We start from the raw sequence: 25,799 nt of genomic DNA, 5'->3' as shown, positions 1-25,799 counted from the left end.
TCTACAAGTACTGATTGGCATGAATAGAAATTGGTGCACTTAATGATACCTCTATTAAAATACTGCTCAGATATTTAAAAAAAAAAAAAAAGAAGAACACTGCTCTAGGCTTCAAAATTCAGCATGAACAGCTAATGTGGGCTGAATCCTTCTTAAATAGATATGATTACATTTCAATGTCTTTTGTGATTATGACAATTTTGACAAGATAATCATCTCCTCTGAACAGGACTTTTTAAGGTTTAGAGAAATAATGTAAGATTTGTTAAATAATCTGTCAAATTATCTATGAACCCTGCTTTCAAAAGAAATCCTATGATCTCATTAAAATAATTACAGAAAATCTATGCCTGATATTATAAATAACAAGTACCAGTATCACTGGTGTACAAAGGAGATATCTAAAAGTACAGGAACTTGCAAGATTCAAAAGGTGATAGCATAGCTTTGTTCTTTTAAGATAATCAACAGAAGTTTCTGTGTTAAATATCCTGGATGCTAGGTCAACTTTTGAACCACAGTCTTCAAAATGGAGGCAAAGGAGACAAGTCTGTAGCTATGCCAAAATCAGATAATCTAGATACATATATCGCAGCCTTATTTCTCTTTCCTTTCCTCACACTTCGTTGCCTCTCTTCTCTTCTTGCTTTTGGGGAAAAGCAAAAACCAGTTCAATGCAGCACAACAATTACACAGAAAGAGAAGCACAGGTACAAGCAAAAATCAATAGGAAGTGTCTTAAAAAAAAAAATCTTTGCTAGAATTCTCTTTTCAGGAAGAGCATGAGAAAATAATGGAGTGAAACCTGATATGATGTCAAGAATGAGAGAAATTATGAATTTGAAACATAATTTCAATTTTAATTTTATATATTCGTGCTTCTTTTAGAGAGAGATAGGACTGAGCAAAACTGTGAAGAAGGGTATGGTGTTTACTTTCTTGTGATGTAAATACAGCAGGCAGGAGAAAGAGGACAGGGACAGCTCCAAAAGCTCTACAAAAAGGTTTGCTTCCTCTTAACTCTGTAAATAGGATGGCTTCTGTTGCCATTGATTATGGCCTTCCTCTAGTAGCCAGCACTGCACTTGCAAAATTCAAGTGTCTTCTGCCTCTTACACTGGGGAAGTTACCCCCTTTTAATTGAAAACTCCTGCTTTTGGAGAGTAAAGGGTGAACTAACCAATCAACACAAGGTGACAATGCAGGCAAAGCTTCTTATCAAGACACTTCAAGATAAAAAGCATACTATTATCTGAGAGAACGTTACAGATACAGGAGGTTTTCCACCTAAGCTACTTGAAAGACACAACACTGCTGTCATGCCACCATGTCAGAGCACGACAGAATCGAAATCCCTACCCATTAATAACATCACCAAACTAAGCCGCTGCACAAAGCCCACTGATTGGTATTCTACATTACAACCACTCCAGCAGAAGTGGTCCCTATCGTTCAGTGAGAATGAGGAGTCAACAGTCTACGCACAAACCTATTTCAAGTACAAAATGGCATTTTATTTACCATGAAATCAAGCACTCTGTTTCTGAACAGCTATTTAATGCTACAAGGTTAGTTCTTTCAGAAGGCATTCGGAAAATTGCTCCAATACTTCATAAAGCTGAAGTACTAAACAAATATATAAATAACATGAGTTATTTAAATAGCTGAACAGTTAATTGAAACAGGAGAAATCCAACAATCATTTTGTAAGAGGTTTTAAGTGTAGGTGGCTATCTTCTCCAGAGGAGTTAACTGAAAATTAAAGACATAAAATTTAACTTCACATATTTAGTTTTCAAATGTCTTTTATACTCTTTTTTACTTTAAGAGGAAAAAAAACAGCCAAAAAATTATCCAATGATATAAAATAAACACATACACTTTTAAAATGTTCAGAAGCCAACTCACCAGTCTCTTTATAATTCTCAACAAAAGCTTCAGTTGTCGTGTATCTTTTTTGGACCTCAGTACTTCAGCAAAGCTGTCCATGTTTTCTGGAGACATACTCTCCTGACTGTTCCCTCCATACAGCTGAACCAGCAATGATAAGCACTGTGAGGCACTCTCAAATATTTCAATATCTTCACTGGGAAGCTAAAAATGAACAAAAAATGAACAAATAAAAATCAAATTCCAATTTCAGAAAAATTGCATATCAGTGGGGATTTGGAAGGGTATTAACATTTGCATCATGCCAGGAAAGAATAATTTCTAATTGATTGACTCAAAATTCCTTTAAACTAAGCTTAATAAAGTGATAAAAATATAAGTAAAATGTATCTGGTCTTTAGCAGCAGTATAACATCTCCACTATGATTCTATCAAATAGCCTATCTATAGTAACATCATAAAAACACTGAAAATGTTGCTCCCAACTCTGTTATTTTCAGACAGTATACATGGCTTTAAATAGAAGTAGTAATAGCAAAAAGTATCATTATAGCCATGATGTTTAATCTTCTACATAATGCACACCATAAAACTTCATTTAATTACTTCTAAATTAAGTCTATGGCTTCTGGTTGAGGTAGAGTACAGGCTACCCAGCTATTTAATGGATTTTAAGTAGTCACATTAGGAGGTACATTTTGCAGATTTTAAACATTTTCCTGAATTGCAGCTTTTCTGCACCCCTTTGAAGAGCAGGCACTGGAGCAGGCCCTAGCAATGGGATGGAAAAACTCTTTCCTGGGAAGCAAAATTATGGAAAAGATTTGGAGGCATGGCTAATAATCATCTTTAAATGAGCTTCTGGTAGTATGACACTGGTGTCAAAATGATTTATATCTTTCTTGAAAGTACAATCTGGAAATAATGAGTACAGATATTATGCTTGTATTTGGCACTGCTGGAACGACAACAGGAGCGCAATCCCTAGTTTTAGCGCAGACGCTTCACGAGAGCCAGGGAAAAAAATCATAGAGCTTTCTTGGGAACAGGCAAGAGCATGACAGACTGGAAAACATAACAGCAAAAGACTGAAGGAATTCGATGTCTATAGCTTTTCAGATGGAAGGTTAAAGGGCAGTTGATCATGTTCTCTCGGTTACATGTGAAAAAAAAGCAGGCTGAGGGTAGGTTAATTCCTTTACCTGAAAAAGGACTGGTAAGAGACAATAGCTCAAAACTTTAGATAAAGCAATTCAGATTAGAAGGAAGATAATACTTTCTTTTTTTCTTTCTTTCTTTAATAAGAGCGATTAACCACTGAAGCAACTTTCTTAGAGCTGAGACAGATTCTCCGTCACAGGCAATTTATGTATCACAATTTTTTTTTTTTCTAAAAAACTAATAAAACCCTTTACTATAATGAGGAATTAATTTAGGAAAGTCCTATGTCTTCTGTTATATAAGATCCTAGACTAAATGATTACAATAGCCTTTTCTGGCCTTACAATGTATGAACAGAACAAAACAGACCAGTGGTGGTCTTAACCAGTAAGGAACAGAAGTGTAAAAACACCTCATCACTCCTACTCAGTGTTTTAATTCCAAAAATACTATTTAAATACAAAGAAGCTAGATTAAAGTACAGTTAACAGACTATCCTTACTGACAATAAAAAGGAAACAATTTATATAATCTGTCCAACCATTTATATAATATTTCCAACCATTTCAATAATGATGACTTATTTAATCTGCAGTATGAACTTCTCAAGTTTTTTCATTTTAAGGAAAACCCATACAGTTACTTTAACGCAATCTGGGAACATATCATCAGACATATACTCCTTAAATATTCAAGAAACAGTTCCCCAAGGATCTGTATGCAAATACAATCCTGTTTTCCATTAGCTTCATAGAGCTGGCTGTTTAAAACAGACTGAACTGAGCTGTAAGCTCTGAACACATAGCCCCAAGACATATCACATTCTATTTGACCTAATGCTATGCAAGTGACAGGACCACAGCAGCTATTTCTTCCACAGTTTTGCTGTATGGTTTTTCTTCATTCCAGTCTAAATGCCACCTATTTGATTGCTCCCTTTCCAACATCCAGAATTATCTAATAACATCGTCAACACAAATAGCAAGGCTAAAAAGGAGGAAAAGCTACAACTAGTAACAAGCTTTATAGCTCCATTTATATCTTCAATCTTATCAAGTAAAAAAAACTTCCACTGATCTCAGTGGGGGCTTTGAGCTGACTTGTATTTCCTTCACTGACAAAAAAATGCTATTAGATAAAGGAAGGAAAAATTAAACTACTTCAACGTATCTCTCATATCCCTTTTAAAAGCAGCACTCTAACTTGCAGTTTGTTACTAGATCAGTGTAGACAGGTGTATCAACCACTCCTTGAAGAGAATCACAGTACCGAACTATATTCAATTTTCAAATGTCATTTTTGGGCTAACCAAACATAGAAAATAAAAAATCAGTGAACATTTGGACAGACACATCCTTGCCCTGGTATTGCAGTGGAGGCTAGTTCCCTGGGCTCCATAAGCACAAAATCCCATGTGTAATCAGTAATCACAACAGCCATACTTGGAGGTGAGACTGTTCACAAGGTCTTTTTCTGAGACATTCGCTAAATATCAGAGGAGTGGAAAGGTGTCAGTCTCTGCAGAGGACTGCCCCTACAACAGCCTTTCATGAAGAAATACATAAAGCACCATGTCCTTTGCAGTTCTTCCTGACACCAGGAGGGTACATGACTTTCAAGGAAGCAAATGAGCAAGTCCAGCCTGTTAGCGTTATTCCCAAGGATGGCTGTCTTCAGCAGGAGTCCCCAGTTAGTGAGAAGATGCAATGTTTTGCCCTCCTATGAGGAGGAGCTGGGCTTGGTCCAATGGCTTTGCTTATCTCCTCCCGGCACGCCCAACCTTTTATCACTGTTGCTGCTGTTCTTCATCCCTCAACAAGAGAAAGGAAGACCCTGAATCTCTCCATCCAATATGTCTTGGCATCAGATAGGCTTGCTCTTTACAGGATATCAAGCTGTCAGTGACCATCCTCCAAATCTACCAGTATCAATCCAGGGTTCGCAGTACTTGTCAGCCATGACATCATTCTATTCAATCACAAATGCCAATGAAGTCCTTCAACGCCTGTTGTACTTCAGGCTTTTCTGCTCCTCTGCTTCACCAGAGTCTGTTTGAACTTCAGTGCTATCCAGAGTTTGGGGAGCAAGTTACCGTCATCCTGGAAAATTGCAGGGTAAAACAGCATAGGTCTTGGATGAATAGGAAAACAAGCTGGGAACAGGAAAGACCGTATCTACTCTGGAGAGGATAAGAATCATTAACCTACAGTCTAACCAATCAATAATTAAGGTGGAGGAGGAACTCTCAGCAATGTCCCTATTTAAGTATGTCTGCATCAGCATTTTTCTCTATACTCTCACCATTTTGCTGTTTCACTGCGACAAGTAGTGATTTAGATGTCAAAAGTCGTAAGTTGGTAACCTGAAATTTAGCAACGGCTGCCAGTCAGTGTTAGTACTTTCATTAACAGTTATAAAGAGTAAAGGATCTGAAGAAAATTATTGGTGTGAACAAAAGCAATGACTGAAAATATAATAAATATCTGTAAATACAGAAAACCAAGGAGTGAAAATTCAGCTTTCAAATAAATAGTATCTCATGTCTAATAAGAACAGTAAAGCTAGAATCATGTTGCTAGACAATGAATATAGATGGATGGTTCATCTCTTAATCAGCTGGAACAGTGTTCTGATTATTTTTCTAATCATAACAATTCCATTTGATACGAAGAAGTATATTTCAAGTCTTTGAAATGCATTTATAGTTTTTCATGACAGCAGCTACTTAAGTTTTTGTTCTCTCAGGGGAGGAGAAACCCATGAAAAACTAGAGTTCTAACTCTTTAAGAAAATATCTGCCCCTTAATATTTCATAATTACATGAAAAAACTCTAGTGGCCTTTCATTTCTTTTTGCTTTATCAGTCTTAGAAGGGATTATGGATTCAGCCCTTCAGCAAGGTAGAAACATTAGCACTCGTTCTCCTTGCAGCTGTTAATATTCTGGGCTAGTATATAGCCTGAAGAAAATCCAGCACCTTAAAATAAATTACTGAACAGCTAAAATCATAATTTTTGCCATTTTCTAACTCAAAACAGCAGATTTATTTTTCACTTCAAAATTCTAAAATAATGCCTCATGACAAGACTTTTGTGCAATGAAGATTGTGTATTACTTTTTACTTAATTTTTATGGCCATGTTATAACCTCCTGTAAAACATAACATAAAATTCTACTTCCCTTCCTTTCTAGATGGAACCTGCTCTGTGTATTTTAAGGCTAATGTGGTGAAGAGCAGGAAGCTTCTTGTTATTACACATCTATATTGCTGCAGTCTGTTGTCAAAAATGCCTTCATTTTGAACCGAGTTGCAGTGTGTTCATGAATTGCAAACCATTGCAAAAAACGTGTGATCATTTGAGCTGAAGTGGCAGTCTTCACTCCGTTGGAGTTGTTACAGCATCTAATTTTAGAGCTACAATGAAACTGTCTGGATTACCCGGAGGGGACACTATTTCAGTGCATTAATGAGGTTATACACAAAGAGAGTTTATTACGATAAGAGATAGATGTTCATTAGATCAGTAATGTGAATACAGAATGTGCTGTAAAGGAAGCACCATTGGGAACTATAGGGAAGATGATTTTGCAAACGTTAAACAAAATGTAAAAGCAAAACATCATTATTAAATCTGCTAACTTTACTATGCTATTCTTATTAGTAAATATGCACAGCTTTAAACAAAAAAATATTATATTTTGGCTTAGGGCAAAATTGTTGTCCTCCTACCTAAGGGAAAACATTTTAAAAAACAATGTATTTTCAGTTAATTTTAATCTAGCCTAATTGCTGAGAAACTAAATCTCCATTCTAAAATTCTGTGCTTTTGACAATATATTCTTATTTCCTCTGGTGTGTTCTTGCTTGTGGTTTTGTTTGTTTGTTTGTTTTTTAGGGTAGCTCTGTAGAAGACAATTCTTCAAATATAATTTGCAGATAACATTTCAAGTACAATAACACCAATACATTATACATACAGGAAATAAACATATGTCTTTCCACTCTGACCACAGAACTGTCTGTATTCCTAAGAAATGTGAAATAAAATTCTACTGTCTACAGGGTTATCATTCTCCTGCAGTTATTTTCATTATTCATTGGCAAATACCTTCACGTGCTCTGAAACCAAAGTCAGGGCACAGTGCTGGGGCCAGTGCAACGTAGAGACAGAAAGGACCTAGAGGAGATCATCTCATTCATCCATGTGCACTGAGGCTTCATATTTGTCCTCTTCATGTTTGCACATGATTAACCAGTCTTTCAACAGTAATACACAGAGCACAGTAACCAACTGCAAATTTTACCAGTAATACTATAGTGAAGAAGCCTACCACCAGAAGACAAGAAAAGTTCTCTCCCAGCAGTCTGGTAGGCTGCAGAAAAGACTGGAAGATCTACACCTAGGATCTAAATCTAGGATCTAGAGAGACATGAAACTCCTTTTTATAGGTACTGGCTAGGTTTCTGAAAGTTTCTGAAAATCCACACTGAAGTGATTTCAAAAGTAAGTAAACATTAATTATTTTTTTCACTATAACGGTACATCAAAAAGTAGAAGGTATTTTATATCTCCTATAATTGCTGCAAGTTTCAGTATAATAATCAAATTACATTTATGTTCAAGCAGAGAAACATTACACAAAAAAAGCTAAGTATAATTAACTTTTAAACACAAAGCTGCCAAGCAGAAGACTAAATGCTCAATTTATTTTCCTCTTATTGATCAATTAAGGGCAGACTGATCATGGGATTAAATATTGAATTCTCCATATTTGCAGTGTTTTCTGCATGATGGAATTTGTAATTATTTTTTCTTTCACATTCTTAAAAACTCTGAAATTTCATTTACATGCAATCTAGGTTTCCTACACTTGCTTTGCTATGCCCTAAGTGATAGACTAAATCACAATTACAGAAGCGAAAAATTGGTTCTAAGTTTTTGACATTTTCAAGTTTAACTCACATTGATTTTTGAGGGATTATTAAGAGAGATAAACACGTAGAACTTGAGGAAAATAAATAAATAGACAAGTCAATGGGGCATGGAACAATCATCTACTTGAGGGATATACATATAAATGAGGGAAAGCAATTATTCAAAGTGACATAAGAAACTGTAAATATGGTAAGATAGGTAGAAATAGCAAACCAGAGAAAATAATTTTAACTCAATATCTTAAAGTGATGGTTAGTTCAGAATTTAAGACCTCCATTATCTCCAGAAAATAAACTTCACAAAGAACTGAATGCCTCAAAACAGTAATAAAGGGTTATGTAGCCACACAGCTCAATGAATACAGAGAACTACTGTCAGCAGCTCCACAGAACTTCAGCTTAGGTAGGACTGAGTCTTTTGAGGGGTAGGGATTGTATACATCTTGAGACACCCACTAGACTTCACAAGGAAACTAGTCCTATTTAAAGAGATTAGAGCATAAAACATGTTAAACAAGTGGATCGTAAATGTTAAAATTATTATTCCGTTGTTCAAACTCTTCCAGCCTTAACAGGAAATGTTTAATACAGCAATGGGTGAAGGACATAAAATTTAACAAACCTAGCTGAAATAACTTTCATATATCCAATCAAGCACATGTATGTAAAGAACAACACGTACACATTACAAGAGAAAATCCCTCACTTTTACAAAATCTTTAACAAAATTCAAAACCAAAACCAAACAAAAAAAGCAGCACCAATCTTTACCCATATGTTAAAATCAACAGATTTTAAATAAGCATTTTAAACATACCAGAATCTGTAGAAATATAGAACAAAGCAAAACCTAGTGGTAATTTGCAGCCATGCTTCTGAAATACAAGGGCAAGTCAGAATCTAATCAGTACATGCTAACTATACAATTATCCTATCCTTTAATTAAAAACTTATAAAAGACTTCCAGGTGGTATAGGCTGAGTACAGCTTGGCCTCTAATTTTCTGTTCTTTAGAGAGTTAATGGAATTTAAATTTATAACTAGTTTCACTTTAAAGGAACATTTGCATCTCTTCATGTCTTACTATTTATCATACATAGTGATTTAAAAAAATTAATAGAAAATAAATTAAAAGAATTGATAAAGATTAAATATTATATAGTTGAAATTCAGTCACTTTGTTTTAGGTCATTCAGTGAACATTTCCAAAAAGCCTTTATCAATAGCTGGTTAAAATAAATCCATCAAAGGAGGACTTAGCAACAAGCATAATGCCAAAAATTAATAAAAAAGGAATCACACACTTCCCCAAAATAGAAGAAGATAACAGACAGTGCTAAAGATAGTAAAAGAGTCACAGGTATTCATATCATAATACATCTGAAAACCCATATTTAAATGAAAACAAAAAACAAAAAAATTTGAGGCTGGAAGAGAACTGAATCTGAAATGCCTCTAAGTGAAATAACCTGGAAAGGATAGTGTGATATGCCACAGGGAAATTCTCACGTACCATTTTAATGACTTTATATTGAATAAAAGGCTCAGTCAGCCTCTAAAAACCCTGTCCAGCTCAAGAAGCATTCCTCTACTACAAGTTATTACACACAGAGCCGAGACAAATCTCTGGCACAGTGTGATGGAGGTTGAGCTGATGGGATGCATCAGGGCCACAATATAGCACTCTGAAAATTTCAATGCAGCACTGTGACATCTAGTAAACCCTGGAAAAGATTGACTTTAAACAGACAGACTTCAAAGATGTTTACAGATCACCAGGGACCATTCCCACTCATAAATCCCTCAGGATCATGTTAAAATAAAACTAAACCCTTGAGAAAAACCTCAGAAGGCTCAAACCCAAGAAAATAATATTAAAACTCATCACTCACTGCAAACTAATTTTAAGTTTACTGACTTTTCTAATTGTAGCAGTACTTGTTTCAAACTTTGAATACCATCCTTTCCCTATGTAGTGATCACTAGTCCATTCTAAAGGGCTAAAATTTGGCTACTCATATGTATCCCAACTGAGAATCTGTGGCCTGTCCCTTGTCCCACTTCTATGCTTGGGACAGACTTACTCCAATGTCATTTGTAAACTGCAAGCCACTATGACCTATAATTTCTTAAAAATTTTTAGTCCTTCCTTCGTACTAGGTGGGAGCTTATAAACAATGAAAAACTAGCAAACAGAGTTCTCAGATGCTGAATTCAGTTGAGTAATTCCAACTTCAGCAACATTCCAAAAGGCTTACAAACAAGCAAATTCTCACCAGTTGAATAAGCAGGCTAATTAGGTCCGTCAGGGGTTTATTGATAAGCAGAAGGTCTTCAGCAGCCTGCGTGTCCCCTCCTGTGCCAGATTTCTGTGCCTTAATAAGATGAGAAAAAATAAAAAGCAGCCTTGGTGACTGTTCCGTTATGAGAAACAAATTAGGTCCATTAGGTGGTCGAAGTTTGAATGGAAGTTTGAAGGAGACTTGTACACTCTTTCCTAGTTAAGTATTGCCGGGCTCCCAATGGGCAGTTACGCTCCCTGTGTCTGTAACAATACGCACAAAGCAAAAGAGACTCATGCTGTCATGCCCATTCTGCACAGGCTGAATATACTGACCTACATGACATTCCTTCAGCAAAATGCTATAAACTGTATACGCAAAAAAATATCTCTAAAGTCATAAATGTTTTATGTATTTGTATTCTCTTTCAACATGACATGCCTATTTTAACATTAAAGTTCAACTATTTTTTTTCCTTTATCAGGAACAACTTTAAGTGCAACTCAAAGCAAGAAAATCAAGGTGACTGAAATGTTAAGATCCTCATCAATAATGTCCATTTTTGCCCTTCTGACTCACTTTGTATCCTGAAATATTTATAATATTTTATAATAATTTATTTTTTAAATAGGAATAATGAAGTTCTTAAATGACCGAAGTCTGTGATATGATCTGTGACTACTTGTAATTCTGACCACTGTCATCTCCCCTCATCAAAACACACTGCCATCCCAGGCAATGCTATTTATGACCCATCCCTGCCCCAGGACACCAGAAAGGTCTGCTGGCAAGATTTTTCATTTAACTTTATTATCTTGCAGCAGCTTTGGACCATGACCTTATATGACCTAGCTGCTAGAGGAAAATGTAAACATTTTTTCTAAAGAACACATTTAAAAATAATTTTTGAATTGTGTTTCATTTAAAGCTCCATTGTAAAATCATCATCCAAGTATAATACTTGTGGATTTTCGTTTGGTTAAGTGAACACAGGAGCAAGTCCCCTGAGACAAGAGACACTACTGCTGAAGCTCTGCTGTTGATATTGATGAGCTGAAAGGATAATGCCTTTCTTCTGGGAAGAACTTTGAAATAAAAGAGATCTGAAGAGCTGTTTCTCCAGGTAATAAGACACATTGGTATGTCCCTCACTGATACTCACCACAATGACCTGGAATGCTGAAGTCCAAGAAGGGCAAAAAGACATAGTGCAAAGAAGACAAAGAAATGGAGTGTTTATATTAACCAAGAAAGGGAAGTAAACCACCTTCACTTTAGCAAAATTTACAACAGCTTTTTTTGGTTAGTGCTTGGATGAGAAGACAGACATTCTCCATCAGGGATGTTTGACTACTTCCTTTAACTTTTATATATTTAGTGTCTTCAGAAAGAGAACAAACAATATCACTAAAGGAATTATACTTTATGTATGTATAAAGGATACACACTACACCATGCTTAAACCTACATTAAGTCACTAAATAGAGTCCACTTCTCAAATCAAGATTGCAAATTACTTTCAACTACTGTGGATCATCTGTGGAACACAATGATGAAACTGCTCCAAAAGAGATATGCAAATTAATCTGAACTTTTGTACCATTTCCATTAAAACACAAGTACTTGGACTACAGAGAGCAAACTCTTGAATGAAGCTGGATGCAGTTATCAGCACCATTCAGCATAAAGTACTGAAATGCAAAGGAAAAGTGGTGTCATGTTTTGCCTATGCAGCTGAATAGGGTTATCATTTTACATATAAAAAGCTTAAATAAAAAGGATTCAAGTGGAGGTAGTACCAGCTGTGAAAGTCAAGCCTCAAAAATGGATAATATGAGAAAATCTGATTCTCTATTTCAAGTTCTGTTTTAGAAGGTATCTTATTCAGAAGATGCCTATAAAAACAGTCCAAGAATATTTGTTATCACTACAGTGATGCATTTAGTGCCACATGGATAGTGCAATATTACACAGATGCACGGTAAATAGCAGTCACCAACTAATGGCCATCATTCAATAGGGCATGTGTACTGAGGCAGCTGTAGAACCCACAGGGGCCCTGTGACGAGTATTGTAAAGACAAGTAAGCCAAGGCAAGTAACACCACCGTAAAGTTAGTTTTATAGGGGTAGAGGGCAGAGCTATGCTTCAAAACTCAGTTTTCCAGCTGCCTCTTTTTACCCATTAGCCTTCCAGAGCAAAGCAGATTACTTTGACTAGAGATGAACAAAACTGGAGCTGAAGTTTTAGTGAATCAATCAACTGATATATAAACGTAAAGCCAGAATAGAATTTGGCTTTGAACATATAGATTTAATTTTTTATCTAAATAAAAATCATCAGTTTCACTAATATTAGCAATCCATGTGCAAGATCCTCTCTCCTCATACGTGTCCTCCAGTATAATTGGCCTCACCACTGTTGCATGGAGCATAAATACAGAATTTAGCTCGCTGTGATTACATGGAGTGCAGCCAACAATATGACAATCAGCAATCAGCCTACAAAATTTGAAATTCATTACAGAACCTGCTATTAGAGGACTCGAAAAAGACAAGGTATTGTACCATCAGTTCTAAATTGAGTTTCTTCCAAAAATTAAAAACCACCAAACCAACACCTCTCAGTAAAATATCTGGTTGATAACACAACTGATTATGTAAATCTGTGTAGGAAAAAAAAAAAAGCTCAATTTTCAACACCCACTTCATACATTAAACCATCTTAAAAACAAAAACAAAAAACAACCAAAAACAACCCACAGAGGAGGACCTTTTCAGAATAAAGATGCCATGTCCTGAAATTCAATAGAACCTGGCTGCAATCTTTTGAATCTCTGTCCTCCAGATATATTGGACCTAACAGGCGTCTCTGTTTTTCAGCAGATAATCCCAAGAACGTCAAAAACCTAACACGAAGAGTAAGTGGTGTTGTTTGCAGCCTAAATACAGAAGTTACTTCCAGTTGACTAACTTAGAAATTTGACAGATCATTTAAAAACAAAGCAAATATTGCTAGTTTAATGTCATGTCTAAAAAAAGACGAATGCTTTTTCTTGTTTTGTTTTTAAGAGCGTCATGTGCAGTTTCTTTGCATAGTATCTTTTTGCGCTCCATTTTTAAGGAGGAGGAAGTCCCACCAATGTCATGATTTGCAGTGGTTCAAACAGAAACTTAGAAGATAAATTGATCAGTGTAAGAGAGGAAATACTTTTGTCAGTGCACATGCAGAGGTTACATACGTTTTTCAAGCACAGTAATCACGTGTGCTTTGTAATAAGGAAGATACTGTTTGTTATGGAGTAATCTTTTTCTTTTAAAACAAATGGAAGAAAAATGCTTTGAACTATCATTGAGCAAATACTGAATTACGCTATTTTTGAAGTATAGAAACAAAGTAGTCAGCTAGGATCTGTGTTTCCAGCATACAGTGAGGCTAGTATGGATAGTCTAGCCAAGAAAGTACATGAAACAGCGACATGCAATTGAAAATACATGCTCTTATCTTTCCACCAAACTAAAAATTCAATAAAATCAGAATAGAGGGAATTTCATTATTAGGATAACAGGAAGTTATCTAAAAATTGTTTAAGACAGTGATGACCCCAGGAAATAAAACCCATACCTGTAAAGCCTGGCGCACAATGTTTGCTGTATACATCAGCATGCAGTGCAAAATGTCAAGCAAGGAGAGAAGCAGTGCATTTGCTGTCTTGGTGCTGGTTTTATCATCTGCCTCCAAGTACAGAGCCACAGTTTCTATTAGGAGATTACAGATGTGATGAGTCAGTCCTACACAGAAAGTGAGACAAAAAAAAGAAATAGACTATCAGGAAAAGAACAATGTGGAAGAAAGCCCAGTTAAAAATAATAGATTAGCATAAAAACAAATTTCACATACATTATGAATATTTATTAAATTTCCTCTTTTTCTCCATTATTATAATTACTTTCTCTTCAGTTTGTAGCAGCTCATAAAGAGAGCTAAACTGATACAATCAAATTTGTTAACTGCTTGGAAAATTATGTAACATTCATTAAATGAAGACATACTTTGAATCTTAAACTTTTCTACAGCATGCTGGTACACAAGTCTCCTTCACAACACTCCTGATCACAAGACTTAAGCAATTTCTCCAGGCTGTTACAAAATGACACATCAAGGTCAGAGCCTAAAGTTTTCTTTCTTAATTGGTCTGCCAATTGCAACCTTCTCCATATGCTTTAATTGTAGAATTGAACAGTGTTATGCTTAACATAAAATATATTCAGAAGAGCATTGTAAATGAAATATGGAAAACTATATCATAAATGCAATTAAGATTTGTGTGACTGGTGGTAGTAAAGTTTCCTGAAAATACCTTCTTGTCTGGAAGCTTTTTTTTTCAGCTTCTTTGGAATTTAATAACATCAGCTCCTGTAGCTTGCTTAACCCACAAATCAATTCACATATCAGAAAAAATACAATCCATTTCAAGGCAACACCGATTCAATTCAGAATCTTTCTTACTTTCAAATACAAAGTGACCGAGTTCATTATATTTCATCTTAATCTTTTTCTTTCAGAGTTTCCTAAGGAATTAAAGATACCATTCCTCACCAAGAACACAATTATGTTTGTAAACTATCTTCTTTTAACCTGGCAATTAGTCATACCGTGACTTGAGTGTACCTGTGTAGTAACAGTGTAGTATATTAGTATATTAGCTTCTAGTCCCTGTGACTGGCAAAAATGACTGATTTCACTGATTTTACTGAAGTAAAAAGACTCCTTTTATAATTTCTCCTTTAAAAAGTAATTGTATATATTTTTACAAACGTCAGCACAAGATTAAAGGGAGACATTGTAGAATACAATATGTAATTACACCATTCAGCTTTTGAGAGTAGTCAAATCTGTGGGGTGTTGAACTATTTTTGCTTTGAAAGCTGCCCCATCAATTAACTAAACTTCCATGAAATATTTTCCTCCCCTATTCATCATCCTTAATACTTTCCTCAGGAAATTAAATACAAAAACATTCATTTAGAATACAGTTATGGGTCAGGATTATTAAGACTTGAACTCTTCTTCTATCTCACATCTTTGTGTTTTCTACAATTAATTGCGTTATTCTTCCACAACAGTTTGATTGATGGACTACAGCTCAGGCTAAGCTTTGAATTTCCTGGGTTTTTGTCTGCGTAAACCAAACTCTCAAAATTATATCAGTCTAATCTCACACATTTAATTTCCTCCTCCTTTTTTTAAGTACAGTTTCTGCTGCAGTTCTGAACATTTCATACGAGATCGCATGCAGACACATATTTAAGTGATGTCACCAATACCCACCAAGAAGAAAAAAACCAGACATAATTGTATGTCTACCCAATACAAAACTTGTGGTTATTCTATGCCTTTTTTCACCAAGCTAAATTAGAATAGACCTAAGAAAACAGTCCAGTAAGAGCTGGTCCCTATCAAAGCGAGGTCTGCAAAATTGCCTGCAGGGATATGTCCAAGTACACTCTGTTTTTCCCTGTATATGACCACAAAACCCACAGCCACATCAAAATGAATGAGTCACCCCTATTATTTCTAGATGGCTTACATATAACCCTTAAGACAGTGACTTGGAGATTAACGCTGAGAAGGCCACTTTCAAATGAAGGCATTATATGGGTCATCGTCAAGAATTTTTTAGGCAGTAGTCCTCTCTGCATTTATAGTACTAAGTAGGGAATGACTAGTAGTGAATGAAACAACAGGATCCATGACTCTGATCTGCAATATTTTTCCTTTCAACTTTGAAGAGAACAACTAGTTTATTCCCTTGACTGTACCAGGCCGAGTCTCACAACTGCCTCATTCCTGTTGTTCGGTGAATGGGGAGGTGAACCGAACGCTCAACCTTCTTCCCACCCATCGAGACATGAATAATATAATCACTCAGATTTTATTCTCTTGAAGTATTTACATCCTAAGGGTACGCATATTAGCAACCCTGCCTGCAAACACCTGAAATACACCAGAATATTCTCATTTACTTAGTTAATGAAAACATCAGAATTAGTGGATTTTATATAGGTAGATACATGCTCACACACAGTTATATGTACAAAGATATGTATGTTAAATTTGGAAATTCTGGGGGGAAAAAAACTTTTCCTGAACTTAAAATACCTTTGGAAAATTTAACACATCAAAACTTTATAATAAAGACATCTAAAATAAAACAGTGGTGCAAAATGTTCCCTAACACACTGCATGATTCATACAGAAACCTGATAAACACTTGGTTCCAGAGATAAAAAAAGTAAAACAGCCTGACCTCTTGCCAAGTAAATAAAGTTCCAGACGTGCTCTTTAAAATACTTTATTGTGTCACAACAAAATGAAAATTGGAGGCCACAATTGTAGACATGTAAATATACTCCTTGCTTACACCACAAGACAAAATACACGTTCTTTGCCCTCAGAAGAGAAAGTTGAGAAGCTGGTATAATTTACAGTGACCATGACAAAATTCAATAGAAATTTAACGACCTTGGCCATTGGCACTGTAACCAATTTACTCAAAAGGTAGCTATAAAGTTCAAGGCCGATATATCTCAATTTAAAAACTGAATCCCACAACAGATAGCCTGAAAAAAAGAGGATGCAATTCTAAAAAAGGAAACCGTATTCATAATTCAGTAAATCATAATATAAAAATTGCATATGGACATCTAAGTTTCAGAAGATACATTGAATATCTTCTGCCAGATTTTACAAGTGATTCAAGAACCACATGCTTCTTAATTTCCAATAATGCCTAAACCAATATCTATCTTTAAAAACTTCAGACAGTATACTTCTGAGACATATTTAACAGACATAAGTTTCTTATGCAGTAACGCTCAACTGTTCATTAGAAAGTAAAGCAGGGTCTGATTCAAACGGTACACCCCATGCACTCCTGAACTTTGGAAGTGGTGGATTTCAATCTGAACTTTGGAAGTGGTGGATCTGAATCTGAATTTTGTATCATAGTGGAGAGCTAAGCTTGATTAAATTGAGGAATATTGTTCTGTTGAGAACAGCTACATATTTTTAAGTGTTCTGGTACTTCCAAGTATGTTGGTAACAGTCCACTTTGTCAAGACAAAAGTGTTAGTGACGGTTCACCTGGGTTAACGTAATGCATGATAATTTCTTTCAACTGGGCATTTCTTATTGAGAGAGTCAGGTAAGAACTTGTTATCTTATCGATTTTTTTGTTACTCTACTAATTTGCAAATTTCGGCAAAGAAAATATATGACGTCATATCATTTATAGTTATAGTTACAGTTTAGATTTACTACAATACTTCAATAGTGCATTAGTCACGCCTTATATTTATTTGTAAAAGGAGGATCTTCAAAACATCAAGCCTCGGTGCAGTTCTCTGCTATTCAAAAATTGCAAAAAAATAAGGCAAAACTTGGATTTTGTATTAGAATTATTGTGTTTATAAATTAACATAACTGGAATTAAACAAAGAACCTGTTCTAATTGCAGTCCAAGATACATAACGCGTACTAAAAGGATTGCATCCAAAATTCCTAGCCACAGTTTTGTAGCATTTGACAAACCTCGTGTTCACAGCAGAGTATTTCTCCCGCCCAGAGACCCCTGCAACGAACTGAACACGTCGCTGATAGTGCTTTATGAATGTGGACTGTGATGACTATGCTTGTGTTTTACAAATCTTTTCAAAAGATAAAAGGAGACTTTTGGCCCGTGATACAGCTAATCGGACAGAATGCGCCATGATACCTTCTGGAATGAAAGCTGAGAGGAGATATTTTATTCTCACCTATTAGCAGGATGGATAAAGGAAAAGAAATCTTCGCTTCTAAATCATATGAAACATCAAAGGACAGCCTAGGAAGCAATCTTCTAGGCAATCCTTTCATGCCTACCAGCAATTAGAGCATTCAACAAACCTGTCTGCTCCCAGCTGAAGAAAATGTTAGAGCAGGTGCACTGCCTCCGAACAATGCCACCACGCAGCCAAGCACCCAGCAGCAAAACCCTCAGCCCAGCAAAAAGGTTTCTCTTTGTTCCTTTCTACACGTTGCTCTCTGGAGAGCTGTTTTTCCCATTTGTATCACACCTACACAACTGACTCCCCAGGGATATTGCTGAATATGTATTCACTAGACTTTTCTTCCTTCTTTTACTTAGAGTGGACCTGGTTGGGTTTTTTGATTTTTTTTTTTTTTTAATGACTCAAAATAATAACATTGGGAACTAGAAATGATACCGCCAGACTAACTAGAAAACATATTTTATAACCTTTTTAATGTTAATGATAAAACTCAAAAATATTGCTATGAACACAGGACAGTAGTCCGATAGATTTTCTTGCACAGGAATTACCTCCTCAGTACCTGAGCACTGAAGATAATCCATCATGTCATAAAGATTCTTCATAAAACCTTATTTACCTACACAAACCTGGGATTTAATTTGCATCCTTTGCATCACAGCCCTACCACTCAAGGTTTCCTCTTTTGAACAACTGAAAATAGGCAACATAAAGCAAATGATATCTTTAGGGTAATGGCATTTTTAAAAGGGGCTCATTGCTTTTACTGTTATTTTGTTTATTATTTGTTACTGTTTATGCTTTAGGAAGTATTTGTGTTAGTACTATAATATTATTGAGGGAAGAATAAAGTAGGATAGAAAATTAGATCAGCACTGATTTCAAGATTTGGTGAGTTATGAATGTCAGATCAAGTAGAAAGAAAACAATAGGGCCATTGAACACATCAATTGCATGACTAATGCCCTGAAAATTATTTTCTATTCTGATCTTCAAAATGTATAGCATCTAAAGAAAAAAATTTTGCACATATTGGATAGTGTATTCCTAGTACTGGGGCAATGACTGGACATTTTGTGACTGAATAAAGAATCACTAGGTTTAAGGAACAAAAATCTCATTTGAATTTGTCACACTGCAGTGGTCCAGACTCTCCAGAGCTTCCCTTTGTGGAAAGAGTCTGTGGCTCAGCTTTTCCTACACACATGGCAGGCAGGGCACTCAACAATGGTGCCTGAGCAGGCAGACCTGCCCTCACATGCAGGAAAATGGATGTGGTAACAATAATGACAACCAGAGAAGAAAAGCCAGTTATCACCTTTACTACAAGGTTGTAGGTTGAAAGTAGACTGGGAAGTACTATGTTACCTTGAGTGTGGATGCCTGAGAGGAATATAGACCTGACATTCTCAGTGGCAAGATTTTTCTGCTTTGACTCAGTCACAGCATGACATAGCTCTACTTCACTTTTTCAGGACTGGCAATGTTTAGCGGTTATTGTTAGAAGGCCGTTTATAGGTGGCATCTTTCACTTGTGAAGAAAGAGTGCAGAACTGATGACTCCCCAGGGAACCACATCAAACTCTTCTCAAAGAGAATCCTGCCAACACAGAAATTTACTCTCTTCTAAAATTTAATCTATGGAACAAACATGTAGGTGATTAAGACCAACACGTGTTTAGAACGGCCAACTAAAAGACAGAAAACCTAGCGGATTCTCTCATAAAAAGAAGTATCTGAGTGTAATAAAAGATAGTAAAAATGCAACTTGAACAATTTAGGAATAATAAAATCACATACTGTTGAATATGCTTGACTGGTCAATACGAAAACAGTAAAATATAACAAGTTAGACCAACTAGGCAAGACTGTGGTTGTTCTGTATGAAAAGATGTGGTTAGAATGACACACACAGAAGATGAGTATTTCTGAAAGTATAATCACTTATCCTTTGGGAGTTCCTGATTTGCTACTGCTTTTGAAAATGGAAAAAAAAAAAAAAAAGAGAAAAAAGAAAACCAGGAGTTTCCCATCTTAGAATCTCGTTAAGGTTTCTGTGACAAAATATCAAGTGAATTCAAGTTTTTGTGTCAGACTGACTCAACCATACTATAATTAAGTCAGAAAAGATATCCAAGTTGTTTGAAACTAAGTTCACAGCACATGTGGGTACATAGCATCAAAGAATTGAAGGCAGAGGATTTTGTTCTAGACAAGATTTACTGAGATGGTCCTCATTGCTAGGAGTATAACTCATTGAACATGAGCACAAACTTGTTCAACAGGGATAGAACGAAGGATCAGGAGGCAACTTTCTTCCAAAAATAATTATAAGAACATCCAAATGCTTTCTAGTTCTATCAGAAAACCAAAAACAAAAAAACTTACATGAGCGAATACTACATAACTGTGTATGTTATGTACATACATGGTTATGTACATACATGGTAATACATGGAGTGTAATGTTGTTCAGGTGATCTATTCACAGTGTTGATAACACAGTAATAGTGTCTCACTTCAGCAGTCAGGTTTGATTTGTTTGGATACCATGCCGTTGGCATCACACTCTCTAGAAATGCTGTCTGCTTCTTATGTTCTAAGTAGCTGAGAAGAATTGGACATTTACTACAAAAAGATAAGAGAAAAACATAACTGAAAGGCAGGATCCATTGAAGATGCACACACAAACTTCAAATCAGGCAGCTTGTGGGACTGGACATAAAAGAAACATTTCTTTTCAAATTATTTATTCAAATTAAACTTTTGCTCTCCGGAGATGAAATTTAGTACCCAACAGAGTCCTAAGATGTGCTGCCAGTTCTGTCATTAATGCATGTTATGTACATCACAAATAGACTGCTTTTTTTGTTAATCGGGGAGCATAAGGCCCTTGATGCATGTAAAATCGAGTGCTATCCTCCCAAGAGGTAACTGACAATACAGCAGAGCACAATGCTAAGGCTGCCTGACAGACATTAATTTTGTTAACAGCTTTGCTGATGGCAAACACTAGTTTTTCCCAGCTGTTTGCCCGTGACCAGTTGTTGGAGGTTATTACCCCTACAATCGCATGTGAGTGTGCGTGCATGAGACAGGGAGAGGATGCGAGTGCTCCTAAGGCTCCCCTGACAAGCTGTGCTAGGCTGCTTTAAATGGTTCAAATGGGCAGTCTGCATTAACCCATCTGATTTTGCTCAAAGCAGATTCACACACTCAAATGACCCTTCTAGCTGGAAGACCTGGGGAGGGATGGAGGTAGAGGTAATACAGTGGCTTCACAGAGTACATGTTTCAAATATTTCTGTCCCCAATTGTTCATATATTAAACACCTAACTTGCATTCTTTTCATATGGATTTAAGCATTTTTCTTGATACAGTCTTTCAATATGTCAATTGTACAGTACTTACAAGCACAACCTTCCATCACAAAAAAAAACCCAAAACCTAAATAAACCAAGACTGTAATAAGATAAAATCACATTGTCTGGATTGACTATTATTGCTGTTAAGTCAACTTCATAGTAGCTTTTCAGCTAGATATTTTTCTCCATATGTCAGAGATACATTAGAGATAGTAGTCCATTTTATAAAGCCTAGTAATTCTACGGCATGCTATATTTCAAGTCAGATCCTGATACACCCTATTTCATCCCTTAGAAGGTGTAAACTAAAATAAAATCTCTTGGTTTTGACAAACAGAAGTTAGATGATACTTAGAAGATTTTCCAAAGAGCAGGTTTTAATGATCTGCATGAGGAACAAGACTGTCTAACAGGACACCTTACTCTCAGAGAGGCAACAGTCTTTAAAACCTCCTCTAAAACTAGCCTAAGATATTAGTGGTTGTTGCTTCACAACTACATGGAAAAACTTCTGCTTGCATGTTGTGAATTAATATATAGTGCATGCTTTTTAGAAAAACAAAGGCTGCATGAAGTCCTCAAATTAATGGCTAAAATTAAACAAAAAGTTCTTCACTAGATTAAAATCTGTTATTTTTGTTAGATTAGGAATTCTTTGCATTCAGCAAGATTCAGAGTCAGTAAAGATTCAATAAAGACTTTTTCTACTGCTTAGAAAGATCAAGCCTGCAACAATTACCATGTGATACACTACAGGGGGAATTTATATCCTGAGCTTAAGTTAGAACTACAAATTCTTCTAAAAAGAGATTGCCATTTTAATAATAGACTTCCTGTCATACAAGACTAAACCCTGTTTATCTGCTTCAAATATCTTAACGTGCTTCTGCTTTGGCATCAACTTTCCCTTCTACCAAAATCCTTGGGAGATCACATTCAAGCTTTGAGAGCTGCCTTTTTGACAAAACCTGTACAGACCAGATATGAACAGCCTCAGAATGCAGATATATCCCTAAACTGTTGTCACAAGTTGACAGCATTCAACAGCTTTGAACAATGTTACTAGCACTAATTGCTCTAGCTAAGCCTTCAAGAGTCCCTGGACTGACAGTGATAAGGACCAATGAACCTTGGCTTCAGAAAATTCTCTGAAGTTTTCAAATAGTTTTAAATTGCAGAAATAAAACACAGTTGACTACTGTTACCACATATATTCAGCAAAGAAGAAGAGTAAAAACACTATACATTTCCTTACTGAAAAGTCATGCTCTGTAAGAAAAGATATTAAATATTTATTCCTACTCTTCTTGGTCTATTTACAGCAGTCTTCCATAATATGAAAACTTACAAAGTACAAATACTTGGATTTTCAAGTGATAGCCTTTTACAATTGTTACAACCAGACCAAAGCACAAAAGCAAAGTCTAGAGTATCCACTAAGTGGAATTTGATGCTGTTTATTACAGCAAAACTGAATCTGTGCCACAGTTTCCTGTAATGTCCTGCGCTATTCATCAATTAAGTTTATAACAAAAATGAAAGCTGACAACTAGTAATTGCAACTGTCCAAGGTGGCCCTCGTGTATTTACACCTACATGATCAAAGGGCTTAAACAGAGGTCAGGATGTTACATGACAGTAAATCTGGTTTTGCAGCAATGACCAGATTAAATTCCATAGCCTTAAACCTACTCTGCTAGGTCAACAGTTTCCTGAATAAGCATTAGGATAACTTTGACCAGCAGACTCTCTTTCTAATTTGCTGTCACCTGGCCATACCAATAACACCACATCTGATTAAATCTCTAAAATCTAACCACAGACTTTTCACCTCAGATGTTATTATCCTTCTTATTAGAGTGGCTTAGGCATATGTCTTGTTTTGTTTGCATGGATGCTTGTTCTACTTTGACCTATCCATGTTTTTCAACCTTACCACCAGAATCTTTGAGCTGGAACCCATTACACTGTGATCATTTTGTCACCTCAGGCTGTACCAAAAATGCCTTAACCTAATACTCATCATTAGTACAACCTAGACCAACAGAGCCTTCATTTTCTGTCAGCACAGCTACTTAACCCCAACTATCTTGGCTTCAAACGACTGCACTGAGCTAAGACAGCTGGTGCTACAGCTCAGCTTATTTAAGCCAGAATCTATGCCAAGTAAAAACAGTTCTGATGGGAAGACTGGAGGAATTAGGATCTGCGAAACTGGACTGTCAACAAATTATGCAAGAACTGGAGAGAAGCTGCAACAAGTAGACACCAGAAACGAGAGATGTATACAATTAAGTTTTCAAGACAAGCAATTTCACGGGAAGTAGAGGTCAAACATTTTGCACAACTTGGCCTTCCAGAATACTGCACTGAACTGGGATGGGGGCTACAGCTCAGCCTGGGAGACTGGGCATCACAGGCAGCACCCACACTGGCCAGCTTGATGGGACTGAATTAGGAAGTTATTGCCAAGAGTGGTCATTTACGGCCTTCTGGATGTGTTACTGTCGCTGGTTACAAGCATGACCGTATGCACACCTTTCATGAACACAGGTTTTCTTGCAGGGGGCTAGGCGGAGCCCCCAGTCAGTTCTTGCACTCAGTCCAGACTGAGTATCTCTGTATTCAGGCTGATCCCGTAATACACAGACTCAGTCTGAGTGACTGCCTGACCCATAGCCCGGGCAGGCAAAATCTTGTAAGCAATGCTTTTCTTTCCATATCTTCTGTCAAAACCCCTAAATCTGCCTTTATAATCTGTTCCTTTGGGTATTGTATCTGCCTTTTCCTTACCTTGCTTATGACTTTTCCTCACAGTATGGACAAAATACTGCCGCTAAGTTCATCTTCTTGTCTTGCTGTTTGAACCACATGTTCTCTGAACTCAACAACATGTGATGCAATTTCTGAAGAAAATGCATAGTGAGTAACAGTTCAAGCGTGTTTTTCTTGTAAGATAAATAATGGCATAAACCCACACTTCATGTCATTCTGGGTTGGGTGGTGGGATCAAAATATACAATATCCGTCTGTGTTTGAAAAGGACACAGCTCGTTTATTCAGCAAAAATGCGTAGTGGAAAGACTGTCGAGCGGTATTGTTGGCTAAAAAGCTGTATGTCACAATCTGGGCATGTTAGCTAGGAAATACGATCTTTTAAAAGTGTGAATAAATCCATTAACACTTTAGCGGATTTTTGCCAAGTCTCACAGGAATAGAGGCGAGAGGTTTTTAAGTAGCAACCTGCAATATGATAAGCAAAGAATGGCCCTCAGGAAAGATAAGACAAGTTTAAACTAAATGGATGCAGGTGAATAAGAAGTTTCCACCCTTCTTTTTCCTTATCTTTCCAAAAGGTGGGTTGTAAGGGGCAGGAGGGACAATCTTCCCAGTTTTTACAGTCTCCTAAAAGACAGAAAAGAGCTTTAGACTTTATAAAGATACCCTATTTCTTCCTCTATTCATCTTAAAAATTCAAAGGGAAGCACATATCTTTTTCCTCAACCAAAAAGAAGGAACAGCTAGCTGATGCAATATCTTCTAACAATGTGGAGACATCTATGGAAACCTTTAAATCCTATTTATGAAATAAAAAAACCCCAACGTTTATCAAGTTAGGGCCTCTTTAAATGAAAGGTTAGACTGATCTGAAATCCACCACATGCACTTGAGCACAGGTCTTTGCTGACACACTTGTCTTCAGAAACCCTTCTTACATAAATATAATCTTGGTCCAATTAGAAAAAAGCTTAAGCTAAAATGAGAGAAAATAATATTTTTTTAAAAAAGTGTGGATAGACAAGTTTGTACCACATTTATGAAATGTATTTTTTTAAAAAAAATCAAATGGTATTATCAGATGAGCATCAACATTTTTGTCAGAGCAGCTTAAATAACCACTGTTCCTCAGATGGAGGTTTCAGCTGCACCTCAATCAGGTTCCCCCAAAAGCTGACTTGCAAAAACTGACTATGTGCAGGTACATTGCTATAAAATGTAAATACTCCTGGATACAAATATACGCTTAATTAGTTACCATATCAAATCTACAAGGCATTGACCAAATGCTGTAGGAAAAACCTACTAGTTAAGGAGTGGTAACTTGCCTGAGTAACTTTAATAAGAACACAAACATTCACCTGAATATATCCTGCCTTAAGATGCTTGAAAATCCATGTGTAGACATGGATCTATGGCTTTAGAGTCCAAAAGAAATTTACCTATAGAAATGAATTCTTAAATACGAAATGCACATAAAAATACAACTTACAGTGTTTGGAAAAACTAAGCTGAACAATATTACAAAATTAGATCCTGAATAGCAAAAGAAAAC

The 25,799-nt window shown here is 36.1% G+C and overlaps 1 protein-coding gene across 6 annotated transcripts in view; it reads right to left on the bottom strand.

The window, feature by feature from the left end:
* Window positions 1-25,799, bottom strand: part of ULK4 (unc-51 like kinase 4) — a 249,023-nt gene that overhangs the window by 55,785 nt on the left and 167,439 nt on the right. For 4 of the 6 annotated variants that reach the window (XM_087757950.1, XM_087755528.1, XM_087756334.1 and 1 more), the window contains exons 34-36: window positions 13,894-14,060; window positions 10,264-10,362; window positions 1,909-2,094 (exon numbers count right to left, since the gene is read on the bottom strand). In XM_087757950.1, coding sequence (XP_087614076.1) covers window positions 1,909-2,094; window positions 10,264-10,362; window positions 13,894-14,060 — 452 coding nt within the window. Of the gene's footprint in view, window positions 1-1,908; window positions 2,095-10,263; window positions 10,363-13,893; window positions 14,061-25,799 lie in introns of those variants that run through there. The other 2 variants (XR_015705322.1, XM_087759450.1) reach the window with 2 other exon arrangements.

Source organism: Nipponia nippon, unplaced genomic scaffold, assembly GCF_047370975.1.
Source record: "Nipponia nippon isolate SJK-2023a ecotype South Korea unplaced genomic scaffold, ASM4737097v1 scaffold_1, whole genome shotgun sequence".
Lineage (NCBI taxonomy): Eukaryota > Metazoa > Chordata > Aves > Pelecaniformes > Threskiornithidae > Nipponia > Nipponia nippon.
The sequence above is the reverse complement of the archived record's forward strand: the minus strand, read 5'-3'. Positions and strand labels throughout refer to the sequence as shown.